Below are 16124 nucleotides of genomic sequence, written 5' to 3' on the forward strand. Positions count from 1 at the left end.
GATCAGAGCAGGGGCTTCTGATAAGGTTCTTTTTTTTTTTTAAGTTTTTATTTATTTATTTTTGAGAGAGAGAGAGAGAGACAGAGACAGCGAGCGGGGGAGGGGCAGAGAGAGAGGGACAGAGAGAATCCCAAGGAGGCTCCGCGCGGTCAGCGCAGAGCCCGATGTGGGGCTCAAACTCACAAACCGTGAGATCATGACCTGAGCCGAAACCAAGAGTCCGACGCTTAGCCAACTGAGCTACCCAGGTGCCCCCCAGCGAGGTTCTTTTTAGCCACCAAACAGAGACAAACTCGTGGACTCCCGATGCACAGGGGGTGGGGGCGGCTGGGCTCCCCACAGCCCCCCAGAGCACCAGGGTCCTGATCTGAAAGCCTCTTGAGGGAGGGGCTGGCACGGGTCCCCTTTCCCCGGGGCCAAGACTACAGCTCCGAGAGGGGGGAGTTAGCGAGCATTAAGCAGAGCTGATACCAAGGACCACCCCCCCACTCTCTCCTCTGCCCCCAGGGCCTTGGGGGAGGAAGGGTGGCCTTCCTGTGGGGACCAGCATCTCTGCCTCCAGAGGGCAGGAGGAGGCCACGGGGGAAGGCCACCTGACGACTTTTGGGCAAGGATGCCCACCCTCAACAGGAGTCTGGGGCAGAGTTGGGATGTGTTATCGTGTGGCGCTGTGCCCCATATCAGCGTGTCTGTCTGTCTGTCTGTCTGTCTCTGCAGTGCACCAGGGAGGAGGCGGATGGGGGAGGCAGCCGGACCCCTGATTGTCAGGAATATGAGATGGGGTGCCTTCTGAGTCCCCCTGGAGCCCTCTGAAGGAGTCCCTCCCCAGCCCTACCTCCCCAGCCCCTGAGTCCAACCAGAGGGGAAATAAATAGTGGGGGGTCTGACTCATCCCCGTGTCCCCAACACCCAGCGCGGGGCCACATGGGCCGGGCAAGGGAGAGGGCAGGAAATGTTCTCAGGGTCATTGGAGGCCACGATGGCTATGTGAACAAAGGTGGGGTGGGGGGTGCACCCCAGGACGCCAGCTCTCTGGGAGGGCCTGGGGTCAGTGCGGGGGGAGAGGTGCGGGCCTTTCCCAACCTGCTTGCCTCAGGGCCTCTCCTGAGTCTGGGGACTTGGCAGAGTGCCCCTTGGGATCTCAGGCAGGGCCAGAGTATCTGGGGGAAAGACGGGTGTCTCTGGACAGAATGGCCTCCTCCTAGGGACCTGGCCCCCACTCCCTGACTCCCAAGGGCTCGCAGGACTAGGGGGTTCTGGCAGCTGAGGCTGCTGGGTAACAGCCCGGCAGGACTCTGATTGGCTGCTGCCCTTGGACTTTGCCCTCTGATAAGAACGGGGAGCAGAAATCATTAACTGGATCATTAACCGGGGGTGGCCCTGCCCTACCCAGGCTGCCTGCCCTTTCTTCCACCTTCTTCCTCATCACGGCCCCCTCTTTTGGGCCTCAGTTTCCCTCACAGCCTGAGTGTGTATGGGGGGGACCTCGCCTCCCCTATGAAAGTCTTCAGCCCCCGCTGCCCCTGGGTGTGGGTAGCCCCAGGGTTAGGGGCAGGTGTTGGGTGGTGTAATGGCCTGATGCACTCACTGGAGGGGGGCGCTGCCAGGGTCTGTCGCTGGCTCCGCTGCCTGCCCACCGCCCTTCTCCTGGGCTTGTCACCGCACTCCTTTGTGCCTCCACTTTCTCATCCTTAAAATGGGAATGCACTTGGGGTCACAGTACCCACTGCTCAGGGTTTCTGTGGGGACTGCGGCAGCCTGGGTTGCGATTATTCCCCCAAGGGGCTTGCCCAGCCGAGTTCGACAGGCTCACTGTAGGTATTCTGCTCCCCACTTTGAGGATTTGTCGATTCAGGCGCGGGCGTAGGTCGGTGCCCCACCTTGGGCCGGGGCCTGTGGCTGGCGCTGTGTGCTTTGGGGAAAGCCCCTCACCCGTTCTGGGCCGCTTCTCCCAGCCTCGTTGAATGCACTCTGCACGCAGGGACCCAGCTTCGTGCAGGTCTGGCGCTCCTTCCAGCCTCCAGCTGGGGCCCCACCCTGCATCTCGGAGATGGGGAACTTGGGCCTTGGGCTGGCGGGGAGGGGTGTGGGGGGATGGGGAAGGGGAAGGGGCTGACTGTCCTTTGTCTTTGCCTGCCGCACCCAGGCCGGAGGTTTTTGCATAAGCGGCCTCCCCGGGAGTCCTGGGGCTCTATGGGAGCGGAGTGGTGCCCTCTTATTTCTGAGAGGGAGGTGCCGAGGCAGGAGAGGAAGGAGACGGGTCAGGCTCGCTCAGGGTGGCCGCAGCAGGGCAGAAGCGGGATCCTGGGTCAGGCGACTGTCCTCCAGAGCTGAGGTTCCTGACCCACTGCCAGTGGCTGGGCGAGGTGACTTCCATTCAGCCGCTTGACCTCTAGGACCCTCAGAGTCCTCACGCTTCCGGTCAAGGCTGTGTGACGCAAGCAGTGAGACCCCACGGCCAAGGCCTGGAGGGGGAGGGGAGGGAAGGGCACGACGCCGACTGGGATGGGGGCAGTGGGGTCCAGAGCCTCCCCTGGCCTGGCATATGGCTGCTCCAGCGCGTCCTGTCCTCCGCCTGCCTCCAGCCTGCATCAGGGGGAAAGCCCTGTCTCTGTAGGACCTAGGGCTCTCCAGCCCTCAGGCTGCACGGCCACGGCCTCTGTCCCTCCATGGAGTTTGGGGACCCTTGCTCCCTTGGGGCCTTCTCTCACTGCCCTCTTCTCCATCTCAGTCCCTGAGCTGTCTTCCCCACTCTGTGGTTCCCCCCCCCCCCCCCCGCGGTCTGTGGCCTGGGGGAGGGGAGGGGGCAGCTGGGAGTCTGTGACACTGAGTTGGCTCTTTTGGATCTGGCTCCAGCTAGACCTGATCGGGAGGGGGGTTGGCCTGGGCCTGCCATTGGGTCAGTGAGCGCTTGTGTGCACCCGTGTTCAAGTCTGGGAAATGTGCTAGTATGTGAACATGCACAGGCATGCTCATGCCTCAGGGCCTTTGCACTGGCTCCCTATGGGCCCGGAATGCTCTTCTCAGATGTCCACGTGGCTCACCACCTTCCTAGCTCTTTTCAGCGAGGCCGTCCCTGACTGTCCTATTTAAAATTGCAGCGCATCCCTGCCCTCCTGCCATCCCAACTCCCTCCCTCCGCTTTATTTTCTCCATAGCATTTGTCACCTTCTAAATGCTATGGGTTTTTACCCATCCAGTCCTCTGACTCTGCCTCCAGAATGTCAGCTCCTTGTGGGCAGGAGGTTTTGTTTTGTTCATTATCGTACCAGAGCCAAGCACTCTGCCTGACACATGATATATGCTCATTGATCGTTTGAATGGATGAATGAATGGGCACATGTGGAGCCTGCCGGCGTGTGCACGTGTGTGTCAGCATGAGAAGGGTAAGCCCCCGTGTGTGTGTGTGTGTGTGTGTGTGTGTGTGTGTGCCTGTGCGTCTGTACGAGATCATGTGTGCGTCACTGGGCCCTTGGGCACACACCTGTGTGTGGGACGTGCTGGTGTGTGAATACAGATGGATGTGGGTCACTGGCCTTCCCCCCAAGCTGCAGGGTCTCCACTCTGCTTCTGTGGGGAGGGCCCTCTCCAGCCTGCCTGCCCCGGTCCCTGTGGGAGAGGGATGGGGCCATCGGGTGGGAGCTAACTTGGCCCTGTAGACTCAGGGGTGGGGGTCCCCAGAGCAAACTGAAGATCCCTGGGGACGCGTGTGGGTTCCCATACACAGAACAGGTTGCAGCTTCTGGGCTCAGTTCTGTTGGACCTGGCTTGGGAGCATCTTGGGACTGTGAGCCTTGCGTCGACCTGAGGACAGGGTGGTAGCCCGTGGCTACCCCACAAGTGTGGGGACCAAGGGAGAACATAGGTATAGCCCAAGGGTAGCTAAAGATTCCAGGTCCCCTGGAGGAGATGAGGTTCTTCTGCATTTTTTGGCAAGAAATTGAGAGGGAGTAAAGGCAACGGTGGCTCAGATCGAAGGACCTGATGGCAGTGGCTTAAGAGCCATATCCTTATCATTCAGCCCCAAGCTAACCGGGGACTTGATGCAAAATGCAAAGGGTGGCTTGCAAAATCAAGCATCTGACCTGAAGACGTTGTGTGTGAGAAGGCTCTGGTCATAAGTTGAAGCCTGAAGCGGGGACGGCTAGCAGTGATTGTATTAATCACTGATCATACTAATAAAGATAGAAAGTTCAAACCAAAGGAGGTGAGAGCCTACTGTGCCCGGTCCGAGAGTGAACTAGTTTGGAGCATGTTGAGTAACTTAGTCAATATTGGGATATAAGTGACGGTACTGGGGGCCCTCTGTGATTGAGGAGGGGCTGCTGGGGCAGATAGGCGGTCACAGAAGGCTAACCCGCCGGGGTGGAGGTGGGGGGCTAGAGCCAAAGTCTGGAGGCCGGACTTGGCTCTGTATGCACCGGAATATCAGCGGACGGGTCATGGTTCAGAGGGACTCAGGAGGAAGTTGGAGGCCCCCCCAGAGGCTCTCTGGAGCAGATACGCAGTTAGGAGGGGAGACTTGGGGGGAGAGGGGTACAGCCTGGGCAGGAGAGGAGAGGGGAGCCCCGAGAAAGATGGAAACAACAATGAATGATATTTGAGGAATGGCCTCCGGGAGGGAAGAGCTTTCCTACCATCTCGTCAAAGACTCATGACTATTCCGTGATGCGGGGGTCCCTGCTTCACTTGAGAGAGAAGGGAGCTGAGACTCAGGGAGGTCAGCTCACTTGCCAAGGGTCCAAGACAATGAAGGGGGACCCACATGAGCAGCTGGGCCTCCTTGACCTTAGGAGTCCCTTGGGGCATCATGGGGGTGCTAGGGTGAGCAGTCCCCTGACCCCTTGCCATCCTGGCTGCCAGCCATCCGCCTGGAGCCAGGGTGCCCTCAGATTCAGAGGCCTGGGATCGCTCCTCAGGAGCATGGGGGGGACAGGCTTGGGCCTTGGCCCCCGTCAGCCCCAGGTTCTGATCAGCTAGGCCTGGCCAGCATCCTTAGGCCCTGGCCTCCCCTGCCCACAGCCACGTGGCCGACGGGATTTCCGCCATGTTTGGGACATGAATTGACAAGTGCCCCATTGACGGCTGGGGGGGAGGTGTGGGCAGGGCACAAGCCTCCCACTGTGCCGGGTCCCCACCCTCCCCCGTTCCCTGGGACAATGGCCGAGACTCAGCCAGCGGCCACAGCTGGTGGGGGGGTGGTCATGAGCGGGAGGAGGGGGGAAAGGGAGGGGTCCAGGGTGGGAGACCACCTGGGCTCCCCACACCCTCATCCTGCACCTGGCCTGTATCCCCTCAGTTCTTCTGCCCAGCTGGGTGGCCTGAAAGCGAGGAGGAGAGAAGAGGGGAGGGTCTTTTCCCCATAGTCCCTATTCCCAGCCTCCTGGGACAGGGCAGTGTCTGGCTCCTGTTAAAAGCAGGTAATAAAGGGCCTAATTAATGAGGAGCAGCTGGGGCGCATAGCTCAGCAGGGCAGGGGCGGTACCTGGAGCCACCCCCCACCCCACTCCCGCCACCGCCACCGTCTAGCTCTGGACCCTGAGCATAGCGCGGCCGGGTAGAGGTCCCCAGCGGCAGGCAGGCCTGGTTCTAGTTCTCGCTTGCCACTTTGCTCACCCATTCCATGGACATTTATTGCATGCCTACTGTATGCTTAGATGCTTATATCCCAGAGAGGCAGAGCAGGGCCGGTCTCATATCCCAGGTCCCACGCCTGTAGGCCAAGGGCAAGGCATTTCTCCTTCCTGAGCCTGCTTCCTCGTCTGTAAGGTGAAGAACAAGGAAACCACCTCTCCTGTAGGGTTGTTTTGGGACTTAGACGTGAACCGTATAAAGTGTGGGCACCCGGTGAGTAAGCTGTGGGCAGTGGGTGGGCAGTGGACGGACCTCTGCCCACCTGTGAGGTCTGCACTAGGCAGCAGAGTAAGGAGCCCAGGAGAAAGGAGGCCGCCACTCAAGAGAGAAGAAATCAGAGGTGACCTCCTGGAGGAACTTACATTTAAGCCCAAACCTCAAGCGTGCTTAGGAATGGACTTTCCTCCGGCAGAGGAAACAGTATGTGCAAATGCCCCGGGCCGGAGAGAGGCAGAGGGTTTCAGGGTTAGGAGATGAGGCTGTAGGCGGCAGGCAGAGTTGGGGGGCAGGGGCTGCCTTGGATCTCAAGGAGGGCTCTGGTTTTCCCGAGCAGTGGGAAGTTGTGGGAGGGTTTGATGCTGGTCTGGGACCCGGTGGTGCCACTTTCGGATGGTGGGGTCCTGGGCAGCCTCTCCATCCCCCAGGGAGGACTTAGGATCCGCAGGAGGGGGACTCCCTTAGCTTCCTGCCTGGCAGATATCTGTTGTTGGCTCCAGAGTGTTCCAGGGCCCTTCTGGGAACAGGGCGGGGACCCCCAAGGATATTCTGATGTCTTTCTCCTGGGTTCCTGGGGGCCTCAGGAGTCTCTGGGCTCTGGCAAGCCCCCACCCCCACCCTGCCCCAGTGGCTCCCTCCTCCCTCCTCTGTCCTCCCGGTCCTCCCGGCCCCTGGCACGGGAGGGTCTCTCCTCCCCTCAACCACATCTGGTTCTCGTTAGGGTCTCCCAGGATGCCTCTGCCTGAGGCCCCCCCCACCCCAAGGGAGGTGGGCAGGAGGATTAGGGGTGATTAGGAGTTCTCCTGGCCAGAGGAGGGGGAGGAGGGCGCCTGGCCTATTATAAAGAGCAACACCATGACTCCATCACCCCATCATTCACTGCAGATTCCAAGTTCAGTCTCAAAATCCTGCAGCTTCGGCAGCCAGGGCCGGGGTCACGCTTCAGTGCCCCCTCCCTCCCCGTCCCTTGAGGAACCCCCCAGTCCATCAGGTGGGGCAGCCCAGGGTGGCCAGGAAGTCTCAGTGACCACCAACCACACCGTCCCACCGCCCCCCCCCCCCGCCCCCCGCCGTGGAGTCAGGCCCCTGTGCGTGGGTTTGAATCCTCCCTGCTCCCTGCCTTGGGCAAGACACTTGACCTCCCTGAAAAAGGAAATGATGCCAGTAATGCTAAGTCTGCAGGGACGATTGGTAGATAAAGCCGACAGTGCCGGGACCCGGTAGGCGTTCGGTCCGCACGAGCCGCTGTCATGATCATTGTCCTTTGCCATCATCACCGTTCCAGGTCGGGAGGGTTAAGAGTAACGCTGCACACAGAGAAGCCGCGGGATGGCTCTCATATAATAAACTCCTGTGATTATTAATGTCCTTCGTCCCACAAGTGCCTGGCATACAGCAGGCATTCAATAAACGGGATCTTCAGTTAACAGGGAAGGATGGGGTGGGGGCTGGCGCGTGGACGGGCATTCTAGAACCTCGATGTGCAGACTGGTCACTCCCAGGTTGAGAAGCTTCGCGTGCCCTGGCCGCACAGGGCCCTGGATGGCCATTGGCAGTGCTTGCTGGGTGTCCCTGGTTCCCAGCTGGGTGAGCCAGGGGTGGGGGCCAGCAGGAGGGCCTGTCCCAGGCAGCGCGTGACTCCTAGGAGGGCTTAGCCACTCATTAATCACCTAAGCGGGGCTCAGCATTCTTGAAATACCGGCTGGGGCCAGGGAGGGGCCTGGGCCAGGGGCTCCCGGGGACCCCAGGGCTCTGGGGACTAGAAAGTGAGGACAGCCACTCGGTTTGCTGAGCACCCATTATATGCCAGGCACCTTACAGACCTTAACTTGTTTCATATTTGACCCTGTGGAAGGTTAGCTTTTCATGGCCCCATTTTACTAATGAGGAGACTGAGGCTCAGAGAGGGTATGTGACCTGCTCAAGGTCACGCAGTGGGAAGGAGGAAGGCCGGGAATTGTTCATGGATCTGCCTGAACTGTCCCCAGGGCTCACCAGGGAGAGGGCATGAGGTGCAGACCCCAGGCTCGTGGCTCCAGGGGCCTGTGGGAGGGGCATCTCCTGCCTCAGTGGGGCTGGCCAGCCCAGGTCAGCAGTGTGGGTGGGGCCGTCCTCCATTATCGGGGTTGACGCATCTCCTACGTCAGCCCCCTTATCACCCCGCCCTCCTGCTCCCCCCCAGCAAGGTGACCCTGGGAGGGGAAAGGCCAGCGCCTCCCCCTCTCCTCTCTTGCTTATGCTCAAGAGCACTGGGCGCCTTTTCTGTGAGTCCCTCCCCTCTGTGGGGCTGGGGCCAGCAGGGAGGGCCCAGGAGGGAGGGTGGTGTAGGAACAGAGCTCTGGCCGCCATCATTCCCTGCTGTGAGCCCAGGCAAGCCCTGCCTCTCTGGGCCCTCTGGAACAGCAGGGCAGGGCTGGGCCCCCCGGCCCCTGTTTATGGGGGTGATGAGCTCTACAAGAGGCTGGGCTGGGCACTTCAGATTCCAGTCCCCACTCCCTGTCTATCTGCAGCTGGGGCTTGATACAGAGGCTCCCCTGGCCCCATGGACCCCCCCTCCCCCCCGCCCATGTGTGGTCCAGCCCAGCCATGCCTACCAGCTGGGCCATGTGGAGGGGGGCAGGACAGGAAAGAATCATCGAGTCTGGGTCCAGTCATCAAGGGTGGTGGGCATCCGCTGGGCACTCAGTTCAGGAAAGTACCTTGCTTCCTCCTCATAGCACCCCCTAACACCTTAGGACGGTTACCCCATTTTACAGACAAGAGGAGGGACTTGCTCATGTCACAGGAAGTGGCTGGTCTGTGCCAGGTCTGTGCTCTGGGCCCCTCCCCTCCTCGGACAATGCCAGGCAGCCTGGTGGGTGAGGGGAGGTGTCACCAATGAGGTGCCTCCTGGAGGGACGTCAGGCGATGGACACTGAAGGACTCTCCCCCCCACCACCCGCCACCCCCGAACTCAGATACACAGATGGGGAGGAGCCTGGGGGCATATGGGGTCCAGCCTGCAGAGAGCTGGAGGGGAGGGCCCAGCTGGACCCCTCCCTTGGCTCACATCTGCCCCTCCCCTGCAGGCCACGACATCAATGGTGCCCTGGAGCCCTCCAACATCGACACCAGCATCCTGGAGGAGTACATCAGCAAGGAGGATGCCTCTGACCTGTGAGTGGCCCTGAGACGGCCTTGGCCCCACCCCCGCCCTCTGGCCTCCACCTTTCACCTGGAAGGTGTCTGAAGCCTGCTCCCCCTCTTTTCCCATCCACTGACTCGGCTGCCCTGCAGGGGGGGCGGCCTCGGGAGGGGTTGGGGGCCCGGCTGGCGCTGAGCTTCTTCCCTTTTCTACAGCTGCTTCCCCGACATCTCTGCTCCAGCCAGTGCGGCCTCCTACCCCCACGGGCAGCCGGCCATCCCGGGCTCCAGCGGGGGCCACCACCTGAGCCCCTCTGGGGGCGGACCCTCCCCGGGGCGCCACGGCCCCCTCCCCGCCCCGAGCTACAGCGCCCCCCTCAACTGCAACAACAACAATGCCATGGGCACTGCTCCCAAGCCCTTTCTGGGGGGCTCTGGGCCCCCCATCAAGGCAGAGCCCAAGGCTCCCTATGCCCCAGGGTGAGTGAGGGGCCAGGCTCACGGGGGTGGGGGGCGGGGGCAGTGGCTGTGGGCCTGGGAGGTGCTGGCCCAGGCCTGCCCTGTGGGTGGGTAGGTGAGGTGGCTGAGGAGGGACTCACGGCTTTGTTCTCAGGCGCTGGGCAGCCACAGAGGACCCTGAGCAGGGGAGTGATGAGGGCTAGAAAATTCTCTGACAGCTGCATCAAGAGGGGAGGGAGGGGGTGAGCCTGGAGGCACCGCTGTTTGCCTCCACGGATACACGCAAGCACACACATGTACACGCGCAGGGCACACAAAGTCCCCTCACTGGGCCAGGCCCATCCACTCATGCACTTAGCTACTGTGGCCACAGGGGGTCGGCCGATGGCACAGATATGGTACCTGAAGCTCCCCCGACCCAAACCAGCCTCCCAGGCCCGTTCCCTCCTCTCTCCGAGGAGTCCACGCCAGCAGCCTGACCCAGGGGCTCAGCCTGGGCCTGGCTGTCACCTGGCTGTGTGCACGCGGTCGCCAGCCCACAGACACACTCTCGTGAGGACAGACAGGAACATGGGTCTCCTGGGTTCTGCAGAGGGGCTCGAAGAAAGTTCTGGGTTCCCCAGCCTGGCGCAGGAGCAGGGGACCCTGTCTTTGGGTAGGAGAAGTGTAGAGTGCTGGGGGCGGGTCACCATTCACACAGCCTGGCTCTTCCTTCAGCCCCACCGTTTCCAGGCTCTGGCTGGGTGACCCACAGCCTCGGTCAGGGCCTCAGTGTCTTTGCTGAATTGAAAATGCTTTCCCCTCCAGGACTGTGGAGATACGGGGAGGAAGCACGGGGACGTGCCTGGTGGGGGGGGGGGGGGGGGGGGGGCGGGGACCGAAGCTCTCCTGGCTTGCTGAGGGAGGCAGTGGAGGCGAGCTGCTGTGTTTGGGGTTAGCTTTTGCCACAGCAGGGCAGACATCTGCCGCGAACCTGTCCCGACGCCCAGACCCTGAAGGGCAAAGACTAGGAAAGGGAACTAACGCGTAATAAGCACCTGCTGGGTGCCTGCCGCTGTGCCCTGTGGCTCTGTTTGTGGAAGCTTATCAACCCTCTCCAGGCACCAGCTCCTGGGGGACCCCCAAACCAGCTCGCCTGGCGGTAAAGATCTGTTCCCCCTCAGCTGGATGCGAATGGCACACCGGGGCCCTTCGTCCCGGGAGAGAAAGGGCTCGCCCAGAGCTGCACAGAGACCATGTGGCCCGGGCTGCTCCAGGGAGGGACCCAGGGCTTCTCCCTGCCCCTGCCCCTTCTGGGCCCTGTTCTAGGTGCCAGACAAGACAAACACGTCCCTCCTGTAGTAGATCCCGCGGCCTGATTGGAGAGAGGGTTGTTAATCAATAAATCATCAAATCGAGGACTCATGAGCACCACGAAGAGTTATGAGGGAAGAATACAAGGTCCCATGGACTTGGGGCGTTTCACTGCAGGGACCAGAGGGTGTCAGAGACCTTTTACACACTAGAGAGACCGGGGGCCACGGTCAGGGGAGTACAGAGAGCAGGCAGGAGATGGGGGTCGCAGGGCAGAGACCCCAGTCAGCCCTAGTGGCCTTGAGGGCTACCGAGAATTCAGCCCCTGTGGCCTTTTGGGTCATCCTCGCCTAGCCTGAGGGGTTGGGTGGGTGGCTCGTTCAGGGGAGCCTGAGGACTCTAGAATCAGCCCGGGGCTGTGGCCATGAGGGCTCGCTGCCTCAAGGCAGCTGCCTGGGCCCAGTGGTGGGCAGTCTTTCCAGATGCGGGGACCAGGACGGCCAAAGAGCAGGATCCCTGCTTGGCCGCAGCCTCCCCTCAGCGGGCGAGTGCAGGGCTCGCGCAGGACATGTTGGTCTCTCAGGCCTGAGTTTGTTCCTTTTGCCTGAGCCGCTGATAAAACAGAACCTGCAAGAGAAAAATAAACCCAGGCCTGGCGGAGCTGGCTCCCTGCCTGGCCCACACCTGCCCATGGTGACCCCCACTGAATCTCTCCGGGCTTAGCCCCCTGGAGCCCCTCAGAGTTTCTGGAAAGTGGGGCTTCAGCGGGTGTGGGAAGGAGGAGCCAGCCTGGCCTCTGCATCTGGGAGGAGTCCTTGAATCCCTGTGCCATCACCGGGGACCTTGGCTCCTGGTCCCCAAGTGCCCAGTAGGTCTGAGGGGACGCCGGGTGGGAGGAGCCCAAGACCCGCTGCCTGAGTTCAGCCCCAGGCCCTGCCTGGCAAGGCAAGGTGGCTGGTGCAGAGAAATTCCCCTGAGGGCAGGAGCGAGGAGACCCCAGTGCCTCCAGGCTCTAGGGCCTCTGGGACCCTGCCCCACCGAAGTGCTGCCCGCCCAGCAGCCCCTTCCTCCTGCTCCTGCAGCACACTGCCGGACTCTCCCCCAGACTCGGGCTCCGAGGCCTACTCCCCCCAGCAGGTGAATGGTGAGTCCAGCGGGCACCGCCCTCCCCCTCTGGGGTTTGGGCAAGTGGTTGGGGCGGCCTTATCGGGGAGGGAGGGAGCGAGGGAGGGAGGGGGCCAGCGGCCGCCCAACAGGCCCAGATTATCGCTGGTCAAATACTCCCCGGCGCTGGCTATTGTTTCCCCACGGGCGGGTGGGGAGCCTGGCCCTGCCTCTGAGCAAGTGTCCCTGCCGGTGATGCCACCCGCCTGCCCGCCTGCGCCATCATGGACGCGCCCTTCGGCGGTAAGTGGACGGCTGGGGAAGGCTGTGGGTGCAGCCTGAGTACAGGCGTCGCCGGCCCGCAGGGCCCACCTCCCCCTGGGGGGGTGCCAGGGGTGCAGCGGCCCCCAGGTGGCCAAGAACAGAAGGAGCGCGGGCAGCCTTCTCCCCACAGCCCAGAGAGGGGTCAAGAGTTCTGTTTATCTTACCAGAAACATTTCTGGAATGCCTCCTGGGGAACAAAGGGAGCTGGGGGGCTGGCCCCTGGGAGCCCGCTGGAGGGGCTTCCCGGTGGAGGAGGGCTGCCGCAGGACTGTGTTGGGGGTCCCGAGAGACTTCTCCCGGAGGCCCGGAGGAAGATGAGGCCCGAGAGGGGGCTGGGGGAGCACCTTGGGATGTAGGCCCTCCCCAGGGAGGGCAGCCTGGTCTGGGGGCAGGACCCCATTAGGACCGGGGGGGGGCGGGGGGGAAGCAGCCCGCCCCCTGGACAGGGTCTTGTCTCCCTGCCCAGGCCTCTAGTGGCCAGCCTCTAGGCTGCCCAGCCCTCCTCCCACGTGGGGCTGGTGGGAGGGCAGCCCCGGGGCTTGGTTCAGGAGAAGGTGGGAATCAGGAGACCCTGCCGGTGGGGGGAGAGCTGGTGCCCGGGAACCTGCGTGATGTAGGTAGGTCTCTGATGCCCCCCATCTCTCCTGCAGACCCCCATCTCCTGCGCACCATTACCCCTGAGTCCCTGTGCCACGTGGGAGTGCCCTCCCGCCTGGAGCACCCACCTCCACCTCCAGCCCACCTACCAGGCCCTCCGCCGCCCCCGCCACCCCCGCCTCACTACCCTGTCCTGCAGCGGGACCTGTATATGAAGGCCGAGCCCCCGATGCCCCCCTACGCTGCCATGGGGCAGGGGCTGGTGCCCACGGATCTCCACCACACACAGCAGTCCCAGATGCTACACCAGCTGTTGAATCAGCACGGAGCTGAGTAAGACTCGGGCAGGTGGGCTTGGGGGTCGGGGTTCAGGGCAGCAGAAGGCAGGACAGAGATGGAGGTACGGACAGGGACGAACCAGGAAGGCAGAAGGCTCTGACCCCAGGAGATGAGGGTCAGCACACGTATGCATATGTGCCCAGAAACCTGCTGGAGATTTATAGCCACGGCCAAGCGCCTACGACTACCTTATTTGGTGAGCATGGCCACCCCCATTGCCCAGATAGGTAAACTGGGGCTCCCAGGGGAGGAAACGCTTGCCCAGGTCGTGAAACTAGGAAGGGGCAGAGTCAGGACTTGAACCTCAGGCTGTATCCTTACCCAGACACCAGGGACTTTCTAACCCGATCGTGGAGTCCTGGGCCTCCTGCGGAAGGGTGAGCCATAGACCCAAGCACCCCATTCTGACTCCAACCAGCAGAATTATCTTTTTATCTATTTATCTTACACATTGAGATGTCGTGAAAGGTTTCGTTCAAGCCAAGATTCCACAGCCTCCTCCCCAAGAAACTCTCCTTCCCACCCTTCGTGGCCCATGCCTTCTGTGGCTTGTTTCTGACCATGGAGGCTGCTCTCTGTGGAGCCCCCAACTATGAAGAGTGGCACTGAGAGTGACACCACAGGGAAGGGACCGACTTGTTCATTCCACAAACGATTCTGAGGATGCTGTGCACCAGGCCTATCGCCGGGCATGATGGGGACACACCGACAAGTCAGGTGTGGCCTCTGCCCTCCTTGAATTCTGTAATCTCAGGAGAAGAGAGGAGTGACAGAAATAGAGAATGACAACACAGAGTGATGGGGGGGCGGCAGTGAGAAGGTAAAGCCCAGGGGCTTCCTGGAGGAGGTGTCCTCTGGATTAGGTAAATCCTGCTGAAACAGGTTGAAGAGGGGAAGAAGACTATTGCCTAGTGGGAGGGGGCTCAGGAAGAGCCAGCCCCCCGAGACCTGCACCCGTGTCGCCCCCAGGCTCCCCACACACCCCTCCAAGAAGAGGAAGCACTCCGAATCACCTCCCAACACCCTTAATGCCCAGATGCTGAATGGAATGATCAAACAGGAGCCCGGGACCGCGACGACCCTGCCCCCGCACCCAGCTCGAGCCCCTTCCCCACCCTGGCCTCCCCAGGGCCCACTCTCCCCCGGCCCCGGCTCCTTGCCCCTCAGCATCGCCCGGGTCCAGACGCCACCTTGGCACCCACCGGGTGCACCCTCACCAGGTACGTGCCTGGCCTGCTGGACCTCACAGGGAGCCAACCCTTGAAGCTGGGGAGTGGGGCGCAGGGCCCACATGGGCGCTCCCTCCCTCCAGGTCTCCTGCAGGACAATGACAGCCTTAGTGGCTCCTACCTGGATCCCAACTACCAATCCATCAAGTGGCAACCACATCAGCAGAACAAGTGGGCAACGCTGTACGACGCAAACTACAAGGAGCTGTGAGTGACCTGTGCCCCGCCCCCACCCCTCCCGGTCACCGTATCCGGGGACCCCGCCCCCCGCCCCCCGCCCTGGCATCACGGTCCTAGAGCGGGGCTTGGGAGCACACTGGGTACCAGGTGGTCCCGGTTTACAGTGGAAAAGCAGGCTCAGGGCAGAGCCGGGACTGGAACTCGGGGTTCCGGACTTCTGGGCCAGCCCAAGGCCTCCTTCAGAAGGTGGTGTCCACCAGGGAGGGGCCGGTGGGAGCCCAGGCAGGGAGACGTGGGTGGATGGGTGTTCTCTGGCTCCTCCTCTCGTCCGCCTCCTCCACTCCTGCATTCCAGGAAGGTAGCAGGAAGCTGTGTTGGCCGGGCCCTTCCAGCAGCCCCCTCCCTGGCAGGGGGGGGGGGGATGAGGGGGTGGGGGAGGACGGGCTGTCCGGGCGTTCCTAGCTTTCCCTCAGCACCCACCCATGTGGATTCAACTTCCTGGGACCAGGCCAGGAGCACTCTGGGTCCACCCCCCTCACTCTTGTCGAAGTTCCGTGGAGGTGAGAGCGTCGCTCACCAAGTCCCCGCGACATTGCCAGGCCTGGGCAGGGTGGAACAGACCAGTCTCCCCGAGTCGGGTACCCCAGGCCATGTGGGATTCTTAGCCAGAAGCCCTCAGGGCTGGGGAGTGGGGGGCGGTGGTCCAGCTGCTGTAGTGGCTGAAGTACCCCTTGAGGCCCTGCCAGGGCTGGGGGAGACGTCTTTAGGGATCCCGCCCTTATGGCCTGGTGAGGACCCCCCACTCTTACCACCATGCTTTCTGGGCCAGCCCTGCCACTCCAGGCCTTAAGGCCAGGAAGCTGGCAGCTGAGGCCCCCAGAGTGGCCCGTGTACTTCCGGGGTATTCTCCTGGGGCAGGCAGGTGGGTGGAGCCCCAGGCCTTCCCGTAGAAGTTAGCCAGACTCTTCCCCCAAGTTTGGAAGCGTTCTCTTCTCCCATCCTCCTCCAGGCAGGCCCCAGGCACCGGGGGAGCTGGGGAGGGTACTGCTTGTGCCTGGGGACCTGGGTAAGGACGGGCCAACGGTTGCCCCCCTTTCCTGCCACCTAGAGGTCCCCCAAAGGATCCTTACTTGGAATACTTCCCCAGCAACAGACGGGTAAACCGAGGCCGAGTCCCGGCCGCCCAGAGTGCCCCTCTCCCCACTTGGGCAGAGGGAAGAGTCAGAATGAGGACTTTGGGGGCTTGAGCAAGCCAGTGGGCAGGGGCCGGGCCAGCGCTCAGAGCCGGCGCCTGGTTCCACCGTTTCCATGGCAACCAGCTGTCAGGCCAGTGAGGCTCTGCAGACGCACCCTCTCTCACCCCATCTCCCGTGAGGGAGGGGGCTTCAGGCAGCATTCTGGGAAGGAGCCAAGCGTGATGAGGCGCCCCCTCCTCAGGAGTTCACGCCTGGGCGGTGGGCCCCAGGGGTCTTGCCCTGCCTCCCCCGTCACCAGGGTGGGCTGGTCCCAGCCTTGTAGAGGAAAGAATATTGGCCGAGGCAGACCTGAGCTCAAAATCCTTCTGGGGACTCAGTTTCCATTTCTGAGAAGTGGGGGGCAGCCGCCTGAGTCGTTTGAGGATCGGGG

The 16124-nt window shown here is 62.2% G+C and overlaps 1 protein-coding gene across 10 annotated transcripts in view; it reads left to right on the forward strand.

Moving 5' to 3' along the window:
- The window catches only part of MYRF (myelin regulatory factor), a 33843-nt gene that overhangs the window by 3600 nt on the left and 14119 nt on the right, over positions 1–16124 (forward strand). For 7 of the 10 annotated variants that reach the window (XM_042958785.1, XM_042958776.1, XM_042958779.1 and 4 more), the window contains exons 2-7: positions 8919–9006; positions 9190–9453; positions 11808–11869; positions 12804–13083; positions 14059–14309; positions 14402–14525. In XM_042958785.1, coding sequence (XP_042814719.1) covers positions 8919–9006; positions 9190–9453; positions 11808–11869; positions 12804–13083; positions 14059–14309; positions 14402–14525 — 1069 coding nt within the window. Of the gene's footprint in view, positions 1–8918; positions 9007–9189; positions 9454–11807; positions 11870–12015; positions 12133–12700; positions 12771–12803; positions 13084–14058; positions 14310–14401; positions 14526–16124 lie in introns of those variants that run through there. The other 3 variants (XM_042958782.1, XM_042958783.1, XM_042958784.1) reach the window with 3 other exon arrangements.

The sequence above is a fragment of the Panthera tigris genome, chromosome D1, assembly GCF_018350195.1.
Source record: "Panthera tigris isolate Pti1 chromosome D1, P.tigris_Pti1_mat1.1, whole genome shotgun sequence".
Taxonomy (NCBI): Eukaryota; Metazoa; Chordata; class Mammalia; order Carnivora; family Felidae; genus Panthera; species Panthera tigris.